The sequence below is a fragment of the Ranitomeya imitator genome, chromosome 1, assembly GCF_032444005.1.
Source record: "Ranitomeya imitator isolate aRanImi1 chromosome 1, aRanImi1.pri, whole genome shotgun sequence".
Lineage (NCBI taxonomy): Eukaryota > Metazoa > Chordata > Amphibia > Anura > Dendrobatidae > Ranitomeya > Ranitomeya imitator.
In genome coordinates, this window is record NC_091282.1 from 1028721670 (window position 1) to 1028739074 (window position 17405).

The 17405-nt window shown below is 45.8% G+C and overlaps 1 protein-coding gene across 1 annotated transcript in view; it reads right to left on the reverse strand.

The window, feature by feature from the left end:
- Positions 1-17405, reverse strand: part of OTUD4 (OTU deubiquitinase 4) — a 104924-nt gene that overhangs the window by 66925 nt on the left and 20594 nt on the right. The window contains exon 3 of the mRNA XM_069744023.1: positions 94-144. Within this exon, the coding sequence (XP_069600124.1) occupies positions 94-144 (51 nt within the window). The remainder of the gene's footprint in view (positions 1-93; positions 145-17405) is intronic.

Here is a 17405-nt window from a genome sequence, read left to right on the forward strand (position 1 = left end):
TTCACAATGGTATGCATTTTCCATTTACTTTTTATTGAAAAATGTTGTTAACTTGAATATTAATATATCAGTCTACTATAGTATCTAGCGTACCTGTGGATTTTCCAGACGTTTCAAATACTCTTCAAAAGAGCCCTCAATAAACTAAAAAAAGAATAACAATTGATCATTAAAGCAAGAAGGACATTGCCCATCATCAGATAGATAGAAATTGCATTACAAGTTGCTGTGTGTCCTATTGTCTAGCATTAACCCCTTAGTGACAGAGCCAATTTGGTACTTAACCCCTTCATGACCCAGCCTATTTTGACCTTAAAGACCTTGCCGTTTTTTGCAATTCTGACCAGTGTCCCTTTATGAGGTAATAACTCAGGAACGCTTCAACGGATCCTAGCGGTTCTGAGATTGTTTTTTCGTGACATATTGGGCTTCATGTTAGTGGTAAATTTAGGTCAATAAATTCTGCGTTTATTTGTGATAAAAACGGAAATTTGGCGAAAATTTTGAAAATTTCGCAATTTTCACATTTTGAACTTTTATTCTGTTAAACCAGAGAGATATGTGACACAAAATAGTTAATAAATAACGTTTCCCACATGTTTACTTTACATCAGCACAATTTTGGAAACAAAATTTTTTTTGTTAGGAAGTTATAAGGGTTAAAATTTGACCAGCGATTTGTCATTTTTACAACGAAATTTACAAAACCATTTTTTTTAGGGACCACCTCACATTTGAAGTCAGTTTGAGGGGTCTATATGGCTGAAAATACCCAAAAGTGACACCATTCTAAAAACTGCACCCCTCAAGGTACTCAAAACCACATTCAAGAAGTTTATTAACCCTTCAGGTGCTTCACAGCAGCAGAAGCAACATGGAAGGAAAAAATGAACATTTAACTTTTTAGTCACAAAAATTATCTTTTAGCAACAATTTTTTTATTTTCCCAATGGTAAAAGGAGAAACTGAACCACGAAAGTTGTTGTCCAATTTGTCCTGAGTACGCTGATACCTCATATGTGGGGGTAAACCACTGTTTGGGCGCACGGCAGGGCTTGGAAGGGAAGGAGCGCCATTTGACTTTTTGAATCAAAAATTGGCTCCACTCTTTAGCGGACACCATGTCACGTTTGGAGAGCCCCCGTGTGCCTAAAAATTGGAGCTCCCCCACAAGTGACCCCATTTTGGAAACTAGACGCCCCAAGGAACTTATCTAGATGCATAGTGAGCACTTTGAACCCCCAGGTGCTTCACAAATTGATCCGTAAAAATGAAAAAGTACTTTTTTTTCACAAAAAAATTCTTCTCGCCTCAATTTTTTCATTTTCACATGGGTAGTAGGATAAAATGGATCATAAAATTTGTTGGGCAATTTCTCCCGAGTACGCCGATACCTCATATGTGGGGGTAAACCACTGTTTGGGTACACGGCAGGGCTCGGAAGGGAAGGCGCGCCATTTGACTTTTTGAATGGAAAATTAGCTCCAATTGTTAGCGGACACCATGTCGCGTTTGGAGAGCCCCAGTGTGCCTATGCATTGGAGCTCCCCCACAAGTGACCCCATTTTGGAAACTAGACCCCCCCCAAGGAACTTATCTAGATGCATATTGAGCACTTTAAACCCCCAGGTGCTTCACAGAAATTTATAACGCAGAGCCATGAAAATAAAAAATAATTTTTCTTTCCTCAAAAATGATTTTTTAGCCTGGAATTTCCTATTTTGCCAAGGATAATAGGAGAAATTGGACCCCAAATATTGTTGTCCAGTTTGTCCTGAGTACGCTCATACCCCATATGTGGGGGTAAACCACTGTTTGGGCGCACGGCAGGGCTCGGAAGGGATGGCACGCCATTTGGCTTTTTAAATGGAAAATTAGCTCCAATCATTAGCGGACACCATGTCACGTTTGGAGAGCCCCTGTGTGCCTAAACATTGGAGATCCCCCAGAAATGACCCCATTTTGGAAACTAGACCCCCAAAGGAACTAATCTAGATGTGTGGTGAGGACTTTGAACCCCCAAGTGCTTCACAGAAGTTTATAACGCAGAGCCATGAAAATAAAAAAAAAAGAATTATTTTCTCAAAAATGATCTTTTAGCCTGCAATTTTTTATTTTACAAAGGGTAACAGGAGAAATTTGACCCCAAAAGTTGTTGTCCAGTTTCTCCTGAGTACGCTGATACCCCATATGTGGGGGTAAACCACTGTTTGGGCACATGCCGGGGCTCGGAAGTGAAGTAGTGACGTTTTGAAATGCAGACTTTGATGGAATGCTCTGCGGGCGTCACGTTGCGTTTGCAGAGCCCCTGATGTGCCAAAACAGTAGAAACCCCCCACAAGTGACCCCATTTTGGAAACTAGACCCCGAAAGGAACTTATCTAGATGTGTGGTGAGCACTTTGAACCCCCAAGTGCTTCATAGAAGTTTATAATGCAGAGCCGTGAAAATAATAAATACGTTTTCTTTCCTCAAAAATTATTTAGCCCAGAATTTTTTATTTTCCCAAGGGTAACAGGAGAAATTGGACCCCAGTAATTGTTACGCAGTTTGTCCTGAGTATGCTGGTACCCCATATGTGGGGGTAAACCACTGTTTGGGGGCTCGGAAGTGAGGGAGCACCATTTGACTTTTTGAATACAAGATTGGCTGGAATCAATGGTGGCGCCATGTTGCGTTTGGAGACCCCCTGATGTGCCTAAACAGTGGAAACCCCTCAATTCTAACTCCAACACACCCCTAACCCTTATCCCAACTGTAGCCGTAACCCTAATCACAACCCTAACCCCAACACACCCGTAACCCCAACACACCCCTAACCCTAACCACAACCCTAATTCCAACCCAACCCTAGCCCTAAGGCTATGTGCCAACGTTGCGGATTCGTATGAGATTTTTCAGCACCATTTTTGAAAAATCCGCGGGTAAAAGACACTGCGTTTTACCTGCGGATTTACCGCGGATTTCCAGTGTTTTTTGTCCGGATTTCACCTGCGGATTCCTATTGAGGAACAGGTGTAAAACGCTGCGGAATCCGCACAAAGAATTGACATGCTGCGGAAAATACAACGCAGCGTTCCCACGCGGTATTTTCCGCACCATGGGCACAGCGGATTTGGCTTTTCATATGTTTACATGGTACTGTAAACCTGATGGAACTCTGCTGCGGATCCGCAGCGGCCAATCCGCACCGTATGCACATAGCCTAATTCTAAAGGTATGTGCACACGCTGCGGAAAACGCTGCGGAAAACGCTGCGGAAAACGCTGCGGATCCGCAGCAGTTTCCCATGAGTTTACAGTTCAATGCAAACCTATGGAAAACAAAAATCGCTGTACACATGCTGCAGAAAAACTGCACGGAAACGCAGCGGTTTACATTCCGCAGCATGTCACTTCTTTCTGCGGATTCCGCAGCGGTTTTACAACTGCTCAAATAGAAAATCGCTGTTGTAAAACCGCATTGAAATGCGCAGAAAAAACATGGTAAATCCGCCATAAATCCGCAGCGGTTTAGCACTGCGGATTTATCAAATCCGCAGCGGAAAAATCCGCAGAGGACCAGAATACGTGTGCACATACCGAAACCCTAACCCTAGTTCTTACCCCAACCTTAGTGGGAAAAAAAATAAATATTTTTTTTATTGTCCCTACCTATGGGGGTGACAAAGGAGGGGGGGGGGGGGGGTTGTCATTTACTTTTTTTTTTTATTTTGATCACTGAGGTATAACGTATCTCAATGATCAAAATTCACTCTGGAACGAATCTGCCGGCCGATTCGGCGGGCGCACTACACATGCGCCCGCCATTTTGGAAGATGGCGGCGCCCAGGAAAGAAGACGGACGGTCCCCGGGAGGCCAGGTAAGTATAAGGGGGGGGAGATCAGGGACGGGGGTGGATTGGAGCACGGAGTGGGGAATCGCTGTGCGGGCGGGTGGATTGGAGCACGGAGTGGGGAATCGCTGTGCGGGCGGGTGGATCGGAGCACGGGGTAGGGAAATCGCTGTGCGGGGGGGGGGGAAATCGCTGTGCGGGGGGGGGGATCGCTGTGCGGGGGGGTTTGATTGGAGCACGGGGGGTGTGATTGGAGCACGGGGGGAGCGGGCAGGAGGACAGGGGAGCGGAGCACAGGACCGAGGGGAGCAGACCACAGATCGGGGGTTGGGGGGGGGGGGCGATCGGTGGGGTGGGTGCACATTAGTGTGTCCAGCCATGGCCGATGATATTGCAGCATCGGCCATAGCTGGATTGTAATATTTCACCATTTTTTTAGGTGAAATATTACAAATCGCTCTGATTGGCAGTTTCACTTTCAACAGCCAATCAGAGCGATCGTAGCCACGGGGGGGGGGGGGGGGTGAAGCCACCCCCCCTGGGCTAAACTACCACTCCCCCTGTCCCTGCAGATCGGGTGAAATGAGAGTTAACCCTTTCACCCGATCTGCAGGGACGCGATCTTTCCATGACGCATATACTGCGTCATGGGTCGGAATGGCACCGACTTTCATGACGCAGCGTATGCGTCAAAGGTCGGGAAGGGGTTAATGACCAGGCCAATTTTTGCAATTCTGACCACTGTCACTTTATGAGGTTATAACTCTGGAACGCTTCAACGGATCCCGCTGATTCTGAGACTGTTTTTTCGTGACATATTGTACTTCATGTTAGTGGTAACATTTCTTCGATATTACTTGCGATTATTTATGAAAAAAACGGAAATACGGCGAAAATTTGTAAAATTTTGCAATTTTCAAACTTTGTATTTTTATGCCCTTAAATCAGAGAGATATGTCACAAAAATTAGTTAATAAATAACATTTCCCACATGTCTACTTTACATCAGCACAATTTTGGAAACAAAATTTTTTTTTGTTAGGGAGTTATAAGGGTTAAAAGTTGACCAGCAATTTCTCATTTTTACAACACCATTTTTTTTTTTAGGGACCACATCACATTTGAAGTCATTTTGAGGGGTCTATATGATAGAAAATACCCAAGTGTGACACCATTCTAAAAACTACACCCCTCAAGGTTCTCAAAACCACATTCAAGAAGTTTATTAACCCTTTACGTGCTTCACAGGAACTGAAACAATGTGGAAGGAAAAAATGAACATTTAACTTTTTTTTGCAAACATCTTAATTCAGAACCATTTTTTTTATTTTCACAAGTGTAAAAATAGAAATGTAACCATAAATTTTGTTATGCAATTTCTCCTGAATACGCCAATACCCCATATGTGGGATTAAACCACTTTTTGGGCACACCGCAGAACTTAGAAGTGAAGGAGCACCGTTTGACTTTTTCAATGCAGAATTGGCTGGAATTGAGATCGGACACCATGTCACGTTTAGAGAGCCCCTGATGTGCCTAAACAGTGGAAACTCCCCACAAGTGACACCATTTTGGAAACTAGACCCCTTAAGGAACTTATCTAGATGTGTGGTGAGCACTTTGAACCCCCAAGTGCTTCACAGAAGCTTATAACATAGAGCCGTGAAAATAAAAAAATCGCTTTTGTTTACACAAAAATGATCTTTTCACCCACAAATTCTTATTTTCACAAGGGTAACAGGAGAAATTAGACCACTAAAGTTGTTGTGCAATTTCTCCTGAGGACGTCGATACCCAATATGTGGGGGTAAACCACTGTTTGGGCGCACCGCAGAGCTTGGAAGAGAAGGAGTGCCGTTTTACTTTTTCAATGTAGAATTGTTTGGAATTGAGATCGGACGCCATGTCGCGTTTGGAGAGCCCCTGATGTGCCTAAACAGTAGAAATCCCCCACAAGTGACCCCATTTTGGAAACTAGACCCCCCATGGAACTTATCTAGATGTGTGGTGAGAACCTTGAATGCCCAAGTGCTTCACAGAAGTTTATAATGCAGAGCCGTGAAAATTAAAAAAATTTTTTTTCCACAAAAAAGATTTTTTAGCCCCCAAGTTTTTATTTTCACAAGGGTAACAAGAGAAATTGGACCCCAAAAGTTGTTGTCCAATTTGTCCTGAGTATGCTGGTACCCCATATGTGGGGGTAAACCACTGTTTGGGCGCACGGCAGAGCTCGGAAGGGAAGGAGCATCTTTTTGGAATGCAGACTTTGATAGAATGGTCTGCGGGTATTATGTTGCGATTGCAGAGCCCCTGATGTACCTAAACTGTAGTAACCCCCCACAAGTGACCCCATTTTGGAAACTAGACCCCCCAAGGAACTTATCTAGATGTGTGGTGAGAACTTTGAATGCCCAAGTGCTTCACAGAAGTTTAGAATGCAGAGTCGTGAAAATAAAAAATATTTTTTTTTTCACAAAAAAGATATTGTAGCCCCCAAGTTTTTATTTTCACAAGGGTAACAAGAGAAATTGGACCCCAGAAGTTGTTGTCCAATTTATCCCGAGTACGCTGATGCCCCATATGTGGGGGTAACCCACTGTTTGGGCGCACGGCAGAGCTCAGAAGGGAGGGAGCACCATTTGACTTTTTGAGCGCAAAATTGGCTGTCGTGTTTGGAGACCCCCTGATGTACCTAAACAGTGGAAACCCCCCAATTCTAGCTCCAACCCTAACCCCAACACACCCCTAACCCTAATCCCAACCTGATCCATAATCCTAATCACTAACCCTAACCATAATCACAACCCTTACCCCAAAACAACCCTAATGTCAACCCTAACCATAACCCTAATCAAAACCCTAAATCCAACACACCCCTAATCCTAATCTCAACCCTAACCTCAAACCTAACCCTAATCCCAATACACCCCTAATCACAACCCTAACCTTAACCCTAATCCCAAACCTAACCCTAATCCCAAGCGTAACCCTAATGCCAACCCTAACCCTAATACCAACCCTAATCCAAACCCTAACCCTAATCCCAGCTCTAACCCTAACTTTAGCCCCAACCCTAGCCCTAACTTTAGCCCCAACCCTAACCCTAGCCCTAAGGCTACTTTCACACTTGCGTCGTTTGGCATTCCGTCGCAATCCATCGTTTTGGACAAGAAACGGATCCTGCAAATGTGCCCGCAGAATGCGTTTTTTGCCCATAGACTTGTATTGCCGACGGATCGTGACGGATGGCCACACGTCGCGTCCGTCGTGCACTGGATCAGTTGTGTTTTGGCGGACCGTCGGCACAAAAAAACGTTCAATGAAACGTTTTTTTGTACGTCGCATCCGCCATTTCTGACCGCGCATGCGTGGCCGTAACTCCGCCCCCTCCTCCCCAGGACATAGATTGGGCAGCGGATGTGTTGAAAAACTACAGCTGCTGCCCACGTTGTGCACAATTTTCACAACGTGCGTCGGTATGTCGGGCCGACGCATTGCGACGGCCCCGTACCGACGTAAGTGTGAAAGAAGCCTAACCCTAAATTTAGCCCCAACCCTAGCCCTAACCCTACCCCTAACCTAACCCTACCCCTAACCCTACCCGTACCCTTAATTTTAGCCCCAACTGCTGTTCTCCTGCCGGCCGGCAGATGGAGACAGATGGCGGGCGCACTGCGCATGCGTCCGCCATGTTCTTCTGCCGGCGGCCAGGAGGAGCAGCAAGAGGATCCAGGGACACAGGTGAGTATTGTAGGGTCCCCGAATCTCCCTATTTCTCTGTCCTCTGATGTGCGATCACATCGGAGGACAGAGAAATTAAAAAGAGATCGCGTTTTTTTTTTTGCGATCGCCGGTAAACGGTTAATTACCGGCGATCGCAAATGCGGGGTGGGTTAAAAACCCCCCGAATCATGTTCTCTGGGGTCTCGGCTACCCCCGGCAGCCGAGACCCCGGAGAAAATTGGCCTCTGGGGGGCGCTATTAACTTTTTCCACAGCGCCGTTAATTAACGGCGCTGTGGTTTAAGTACCCTTAGCGGCCGCCGTTAAAAGGCGTATCGGCGGTCGCTAAGGGGTTAATATAGATCAAAACTCTCATAAGAGAGAGTGGCTTTTCTGCATTCCCAATGCAGGCACCAGGCAGGATCACAAAGATCATCATAGCTGTTGCCCAACATCAATGACCCAGAGAAAGCCAGAACATTAAAATGATTGGTCAGAATTAGAAAAAGATTTAGGTGTTCCCCACTTCTGACCATGCATACAGTTGATAGAGACCATTGTTACTTAAAAAATTAAAATGCAGACCGTTTTTTTAATTCCCCAACTAACCCATCAGTGACAGAGACCAGTTTAATCTTAATGATCAGGCCAAATTTTACAATTCTGACCAGTGACACTTTATGTGGTAACAACTCTGGAACGCTTCAACATATCCCAGTGATTCTGAGACTGTTTTATTGACACATTGTAATTTATGATTGGGGTAAATGTTGATATGTTCTACATTTTTGGTGAAAATTTAGCATTTTTCAAACTTTTTAATCACTTCCCGACATGCGCCATATATATGCTCCTGCAAACTCACGTTGAGTGCCTCAGCAGTCAAATGAAAGTGCCAGCTCTATATGAGAGCTGATACCCTGCAGCAACGCCCACGACTGGTGCTAGAACCGATCGCTGTTTAACCCCCTCTGATGCTTCTGTGAATAGTGACAGAGACATTGCATAGGGAGGGAGCTCCCTCTGTACTCCCATCGGCACAACGCATGCCGAAAGATGACCGCGGGGTTACCAAGGGATGGTGGCCTGTCAGCTCATGCTCCGAACAAGAGCTGACATGCGTCCTTCCTGCATGTCAGTCACTGATCTAATGCTCTCTAAAATGCAGAAGCATTGCAAAGTATTAGAACAGCGATATGTCAGTGTGAAGTTGGACAATATAAAAAAGTTCAAATAAAGTTAAAAATTGTAAATGTATATATAGATTAAAATCACAAAATAAAGAAGAAAAAAAAATTAATCCAATAAATACGTTTATGTACAAAAAAAGAAGTAAAAAAAAAAAGTACAGATTTGGTGTCGAAGGGTGCAGAACGACCCAACCTATAAACTGGTCAAAATAGTTAACTAATTGCACTGATCTGTACCTCCCACTCCCACCTCCAAGACTTCCAATGCTCTGGAATGCTTTACCACATGAAATTAAGACTAACCGCAACTTACAGTTTTAGGCGCTCCCTAAAAACACATCTGTCGATCAAGTTCCTTAATCGAAGTCCTTCTATATACAACCCATTCACTATTTATCTGAAACCAACTCGATCAAACTCCTCCACACCCAAAAGTACCACAAACATTGGCTAGTGACTAACTCTTGCAGCCTTTATCCCCCCCCACTCCCTCAAGATGGCTGGACTATCATTGTAAATAAGCTCCTGTACTTTGTGTCTCTCCCACCTCATTGTAGATTGTAAGCTCTGATGAGCAGGGTCCTCTATATTAATTATTGCATTTATCTTTAACGTTGTTACTTATGACTTCTATATGTTATATCAAAAAGCACTGCGGAATATGTTGCCGCTATATAAAGATTATTATATTTTTAACCCCACTCCGTGAACCGCATTAAAAAATAAATAAACAGGCAAAAAAAGCATTAAGCTACTTACTGGTAGCGGCATTTTTCGGAGGCCCATGACAGCACTACGAGAGAGGGGATCCGCCCTTCAGGAACAGGAAACCTACAGATACAAAAGGGCGGCACCTCTCCCCATGCATCAGTTGTATTTCAGAGCCTGAGTGGACTACCGCGGTTAGTAGCACACAAATATACATTATATACAGTTTATGTACAAAAATAATCCATCATATTGAACTATATACCACACGTGAGATCTATCTCATTATATATACTATAGGAAGTGCAACCCCCACGTGAATAGGGAGGGAACTAAGGGTGCTGTCATGGGCCTCCGAAAAATGCCGCTACCAGTAAGTAGCTTAATGCTTTATTCAGATTCCCATGACAGCACTACGAGAGAATTACAGAGATGTAAACTACCTTAGGGAGGGACTATAGCCTGCAGCACCCTTAACCCGAAGGTGAGATCAGAAGAGAACCCCAAGTCCAACCTATAGTGCTTGAAAAAGGTGGAATGGGATGACCACGTAGCTGCCTTACATATCTGGTCGATTGACACTCCAGATCTTTCAGCCCAGGATGTAGCCATGGCGCGGGTGGAATGTGCCCTCAGATTCTGCGGAGCTGGACCTCCACCTGCAGTATAAGCCAGAGAGATAGCCTCCCTAATCCACTTCGCTAGCGTGTACTTTGAAACTCTAAGACCTTTCCTGGGACCTTGGATAGAAACAACGCATCCTCTCTCTTCCAAGCATCAGTGACTGATATATATTCTAATAGACATCTCCTAACATCTAATGTATGGAGTAACTCCTCATTGGAATTAGAAGGATTAGGGAGAAATGACGGTAACACTATCTCCTGAGATCTGTGAAAATATGAGGCCACTTTTGGTAAATAAGCTGGATCTGGTCTGAGGACTACTCTGTCCTGTAAAAATTCTGTATAAGGGGACAGCCTAGAAAGAGCCTGTATGTCTCCTACCCTACGAGCAGATGTAATTGCCACCAAAAACGCTGTTTTGAGGGATAGTAATTTAAGTGAGGCTGAATGTAAGGGCTCAAATGGTTCCTTAGTCAAGGCTGAAAGGACTAGATTGAGATCCCAAGGCATTGACCTATTCCTGTGTATAGGTCTGGATCTACTAGATGCTTTGATAAACCTTGATACCCAATAATTACCCGCAATGTTACAAGAAAATAGAGCCCCCAGGGCTGATACTTGTACTTTTAGTGTACTTGTGGATAGATTTAGCTCTAGCCCCCTCTGCAGGAATTCTAGAATCTGGTTGATTGGTATACCCTCTTCAATATTAAAATTTGAAGAGGCCAGAAACTTCCTCCAAGTTCTAGAGTAGATCATAGTTGTTATGTTTTTCCTACTCTTCATAAGGGTATCAATTAGGTTTGGAGAAAAACCTCTGCTTTTTAACAATGACCTCTCAAAAACCATGCCGTCAAATGGAGACCCTTCACTTGTGGATGGTTGATCGGACCTTGATGAAGTAAGTCCGGAATGTCCGGCAGCACCCAGGGGTCTTTCACGGACATGGTCCTGAGCCAGGAAAACCAAGCTCTTCTGGGCCAGAACGGAGCGATCAGTATGACTCTCGCTTGATCCTCCCTTATCTTTCTGACCACCAGCGGCAATAGATTGAGCGGGGGGAACGCATATGCCAATCGGAAATCCCATCTGATCAGGAAGGCATCCACTGCCAGTGGATATTCCCTGGGATTTAAGGAACAGAAATTTATCGTCTTTCTGTTGTGCTTGGTGGCAAATAAGTCCACTTCTGGATGACCCCACATGCGGACAATCCGGTTGAAGATCTTTGTGTTCAGAGACCATTCTCCTGGTTTTAAGGTGCTTCGACTTAGAAAGTCTGCTCTTATATTCTCTCTCCCTCTTATGTGAACTGCGGATAAAGATAGAAAATGGTTTTCTGCTGTCTGGAGCAGGCGATCCGCTACTTCCATCAGGGACTTGGAGCGTGTTCCACCCTGGTGATTCACATAGGCCACTGCCACCTGGTTGTCGGAGAGGATTTTGACATGGTGACCCTGTAGATATACGAGGAGTTCTTTAATTGAGAATTCAATTGCCATTAACTCCTTCTGATTGGAAGAGGCTGATGTTTGGGGATCCCATAACCCCTGGACTACTACATCACCCATGTGTGCCCCCCACCCCGTGGGGCTGGCGTCCGTCGTAATTACCCGAGTCACTTGAGTCACCCAGGGAACTCCTGCTGACAGATTGTCTTCCTCTAGCCACCATTTAAGAGATGCCAGAACCTCTGGACTCAATGTCATCTGACCCTGCAAGGAACCCTGTAAGACTCTATCATAATTCATTACTTCAAACTGTAAAGGTCTGGAGTGGAACTGTGCCCAACGGACGGCGGGAATACAGGAAGTTAGGGAACCTAATAAAGACATAGCCTGTCTAAAGCCCCCGTCACACACAGCGAGATCGCTGCTGAGTCACAAGTTTTGTGACGCAACAGCGATCTCAGTAGCGATCTCGCTATGTGTGACACGTAGCAGCGATCAGGCCCCTGCTGTGAGATCGCTGGTCGTGTCGGAATGGCCTGGGCCATTTTTTGATCGTTGAGGTCCCGCTGGGTAGCACACATCGCTGTGTTTGACACCTTACCAACGACCTCGCTGACAGGACGTCCCATTGAATCATCATGAAATAGCATCGTTCTACAGGTCGCCGCATCGCTGCTGCGTCGTTGGGGAGATCGCACTGTGTGACATCTCACCAGCGACCACATAGCGACGCTTGAGCGATCCCTGACAGGTCGTATCGTTGTCGGAATCGCTCAAGCGTCGCTATGTGTGACGGGGCCTTGAGAGTCATGGTTGGTTTATTAATTGCTTTTAATACCTGTTGTTGGATATGGAGCAGTTTATCAGGTGGAAGACGGCATTGTTGGGACTCGGAATCTAACAGCAGCCCTAGAAATCTCTGGGTTTTTAGGGGTTGTAATCGGGATTTTTCATAGTTTATAATCCAGCCCAGATGTTCTAGTTTAGACATAGCTGTTTTTACCTGAGCAAGGCAATGGTCTGCTGAGTTTCCAACTATCAGGAAATCATCCAGATAAGGGATTATGAGGATATCAGATTCACGTAAGTGCGCCATGACCTCCGCAACAACTTTAGTGAATACTCGGGGAGACGTTGAGAGGCCGAAGGGAAGGGCTCTAAATTGAAAGTGTCGAACAATACCCCCCATAGACACCGCCACACGTAGAAACCTCTGAAAGTTTTCATGGATAGGAACATGATAATACGCATCTTTTAAGTCCACAACTACCATGAAGCAGTGTTTGAACAACATTTTTATTGCAGAGCTGATTGACTCCATTTTAAATGTGGCCTTAACCAGGTATTCATTAAGGGATTTAAGGTTAATAATAGTCCTAAATGACCTGTCTGGTTTTTGAATCAGAAATAGAGGAGAGTAGAATCCACTCCCTCTTTCTGACTCTGGGACCTCAATCAGCACGTTCTTAAGGCATAAACTCACAACTTCTGCCTCTAAAGCCGTCTGTTCAATAGTGGAGGAGCGTAAGGGGGTTAACATAAATTTATCCCGAGGCCAGTGAATAAATTCCAATTTCAGACCTTCTGAAATAATACCTCGGACCCAGTCACTATTTGAGATGTTAGTCCATGCGGAAGAGAAGGCCGACAATCTCCCTCCCACAGGGATTGCTAGTCATTGGTCCGGTTTCTTACGTTCTTTTGAGGAACGGCGGAACATGTAACCCGTACCTCTCCTGCGTCTATCCTCCCATCTAAAATTCTCTCTAGAGGGCGAGGATGCGCGCTTCCTTCCGCGACCAAATCTCCTCCTGTTGAATGGACGCCAATAAGAGGCTGATGACAAACTAGGGAATTTTTTCTTGTCATCTCCAGCCTTTTCAAGCAGCTCATCCAAGGTTGGCCCAAAGAGATATTCCCCTTTGCATGGAATAGCGCATAATTTGGACCTTGATTGAATGTCACCCGACCAACACTTCAACCACAGGGCTCTACGAGCCGCGTTGGAGAGTCCTGCTGCTCTGGCCGCCATTCTGACCGAATCGACCGACGCGTCCGACAGGAAAGCCGCAGCATCTTGAATCACCGGAAGCGCACTTAGAATAGAACTTCTGGAAGCGCCTTCTTTAAGCTGGGATTCCAACTGTTCCAGCCAGACCATTAGGGATCTGGCTGTACAAGTCGCAGCCACTGCCGGTCTCAAGGATCCGGCTGCCATCTCCCAAGTACCTTTAAGGAAGGTATCCGCCTTCCTGTCAAGAGGGTCTTTAAGGGATCCCATGTCCTCGAAAGGTAATGCGGCTCTCTTTGATGCCTTTGCCACCGCGGCATCTAATTTAGGGGCCTTGTCCCAGGTATCCACAGTCGTATCCTCAAAAGGGATACCTGCGTTTTAAAGCTGGTGGTAATGAGCCTCTCTTCTCCGGTTTCTTCCATTCTCGGAGAATCAGGTCTTGAATTTTATCATTCACCGGGAAGGATCTACGCTTCTTGTGTTCCAAGCCACTGAACATTAACTGCTGACGGGAAAGCTGAGTCTTAGGTTCTTCTAGGCCCATCGTACCTCTGACCGACTTAACTAATTTATCCACCCGGTCCAGAGGCAGACAGAATCGGCCAGATTCCTCTTCTGATGACGAGGAAGAGAGACTTGAGCCATAAGAACCTTCCTCTTTATCTTCCTCTGACGAATCAGAGATCACCGAGGCTCTCTGTTTTGAACTTCCCGCCTGGGACATAGACCGCAGGGATTCCCTTACTTCTGTACGGATCATCTCACGTAGATTAGCCGTAGAAGCAGATTCTTCCGCTACCTAGGGGAGGACAATAAGGGTGATACCATCTATCTAGCCTGATGTCACTCAACCCCTCCACTCCTGTAGACCTCACCGTCTGTTGTATACAGGAGGCGCATAATTTTTTAGTATAAGAATCTGGTAACGGGACTTCACACAGGGCACACTCCTTATGTTTCGACTTTGCACTTTTCTTCCCCTAGAATGACAAAGTATAAGGGGCCCGCGTCACTGAGTGAGCATTCACGTAGATCACTTACCAGTGTACGCCAAAAAAGGTACCGGAACACGAGGGGGTTCTTTGCCAGTCGATGCTCTAGATCCCTGCTTGGACGAGCTTTTACGGCTGGACTGGTCACTCCTGGCATGCAATCCCCCTCAGATCCGGTCAGCAGGCTGCCTGGCGCCACTCTCATTGGTTCCTGCTGATGAGGCTACAGCTGGGGGGTCAGCGCAGTGTGTGAGGAGTCCGGCGTTCAGGATCGATGGGCGCCGCCATCTTGGATGAACTGCGCATGCGCAGTTCCCCAGTGACCCGGAAGCGCCTGCTGACCGGAAACGCTCCAGCTAACGCTGAGAGCGATGCAGGACGCCGAAGAGCACTCAGCAGCGCTCCGGATAGCGTTCCCCTCCTGGCACCGCTACCTCACCACCGCGTTGCACCACCACATGGACCAAAGGAGCGCTATACTTACCGGCGCTGAAGGAGATCAGGAATCCTCCGGACTCTGCTCCCTGCTGTCTACGTCACTGACGTGCAGTCCAGCTAGGACCACCGTGACGTCTTCCAGGGGCTTCCGCACCGGCCGAGGTAGGAGACCCCCCCGCTACCTGAATCGACCGGCCGGCCTGGGATCCTTTCCTACGAGATTCATCTGTAGGATCCTGTCCCTTCAGGAACAGGAAACCAACTGATGCATGGGGAGAGGTGCCGCCCTTTTGCATCTGTAAGTTTCCTGTTCCTGAAGGGCGGATCCCCTCTCTCGTAGTGCTGTCATGGGAATCCGAATAAACTATGTTTTATCTTTCCGTCGAACAAAAAGTGGAATAAAATGTGATCAAAAAGGCAACTGTAAATATAAATGGCATCTCTGAAACAGTCATCTTGTCCAGCAAAAAAAAAAAATCTACCACACAGCTCAGTCAGCGGAAAAATAAAAAAAGTTATAGCTCTCAGAATAAAGCGATGCAAAAAAATATTTTTTTCTATAAAATTATTGCGTAAAAATGCCAAAACAAATAAAAAAATTGGTATTGCTGTAATCTTACTGACCTGAAGAATAAAGTTGCCTTGTCAATTTTACCACATGCATAACGGCATTAAAAAAGCCCCCCAGGACAATTCCTGAATATCTAGTGTTTGTTCATTCTGCCTCCCAAAAATCGGAATAGAAAGCAATCAAAAAAAGATGTCCTCTGAACGAAAAATGTACCAATAAAAACATCCACTCGTCCTGCAAAAAATAATCCCTTACATGACTGTTGACAGAAATATAGGAAAATTAGTGTGTGACAGCAGCCAAACACAAAAACCCAATATAAATCTGGTGTCGCTGTAATCAAAACGACCTGAAGAATAAAGTAATCTAATCATTTATACCTCACGAGGAGCAGCGTAAAAAATAAAATAAAACCCAAGCCACATGTTGATTTTTTTTTTTTTCATTCTGCCTCCCAAAGATCGCAGTAAGGCTCGGCTCACATTTATCCTGCGCTCTACGCTGAGCGCTTACACCGGGGTTTCTCTGTAAATCCCTGAACAATACATGATTCTGACTGAACCCACAAGGGAAGATTCTGCCTAATGAGACAGATGGAGACACTGTGGACGCCGTCTGGCCGCCTATGATCCGACAGTGGCAGTCTTTTAGGCGTGCATAAAACCACAGTCCGCCAGTTTTGTGCACCTGTGAAAAGAAGGACAACGCTGAACAGAGGCCAAACGCTGAACAGAGGCCAAACGCAGTCCAGAGTAACTCTGCTGCCGCCCTATAGTGAATGGATCTCTCGGGAGTTTCATCTGAATTATGTCATTCGGAGATTTAGATGGAAACCCCGATGTAAGTTCTCAGCATAGAAGAAACAAAGATCAGCTCACCTCCTCTCAGTCCAACCGCGTGGATCATGCAGTGCTGCAAGTAGTATGAAGGGAGCAGAAGTCCAGCGTGGGTGATATCCATAAAAAATAACTTTTATTCCATTTTCATAAAAAGCACGCAAGTCCAAAATCCAGAGGCACAAAAACGGGTGATTCCTACCAGTGAGAGTCTTAAAGTGTATTTAAAATCATACGCGTTTCAACGGTCGTGCCGCCTTAATTGTGTAGGCCCAGAATCAAACTGTTGTCTGAAGTACTGACTCTTCTTGTAGGATGAATATTTACCTCTCATATCCCCAACAGTTTATTTTCTGTTATCTTTGCAAAACAGTAAAGGTACCGTCACACTTAGCGACGCTGCAGCGATACCGACAACGATCCGGATCGCTGCAGCGTCGCTGTTTGGTCGCTGGAGAGCTGTCACACAGACAGCTCTCCAGCGACCAACGATCCCGAGGTCCCCGGTAACCAGGGTAAACATCGGGTAACTAAGCGCAGGGCCGCGCTTAGTAACCCGATGTTTACCCTGGTTCCCAGCGTAAAAAAACAAACAGTACATACTTACATTCAGCTGTCTGTCCCTTGCCGTCTGGTTCCTGCACTGACTGCTGGCCGTAAAGTGAAAGTGAAAGCACAGCACAGCGGTGAGTCACACAGCGGTGACTCACCGCTGTGGCTGTGCTCTGCTTTCACTTTACGGCCAGCAGTCAGTGCAGGAACCAGACGGCAAGGGACAGACAGCTGAATGTAAGTATGTACTGTTTGTTTTTTTACGCTGGTAACCAGGGTAAACATCGGGTTACTAAGCGCAGCCCTGCGCTTAGTAACCCGATGTTTACCCTGGTTACCAGTGAAGACATCGCTGAATCGGTGTCACACACGCCGATTCAGCGATGTCTACGGGGAGTCCAGCGACGAAATAAAGTTCTGGACTTTCTTCCCCGACCAGCGATCTCCCAGCAGGGGCCTGATCGCTGCTG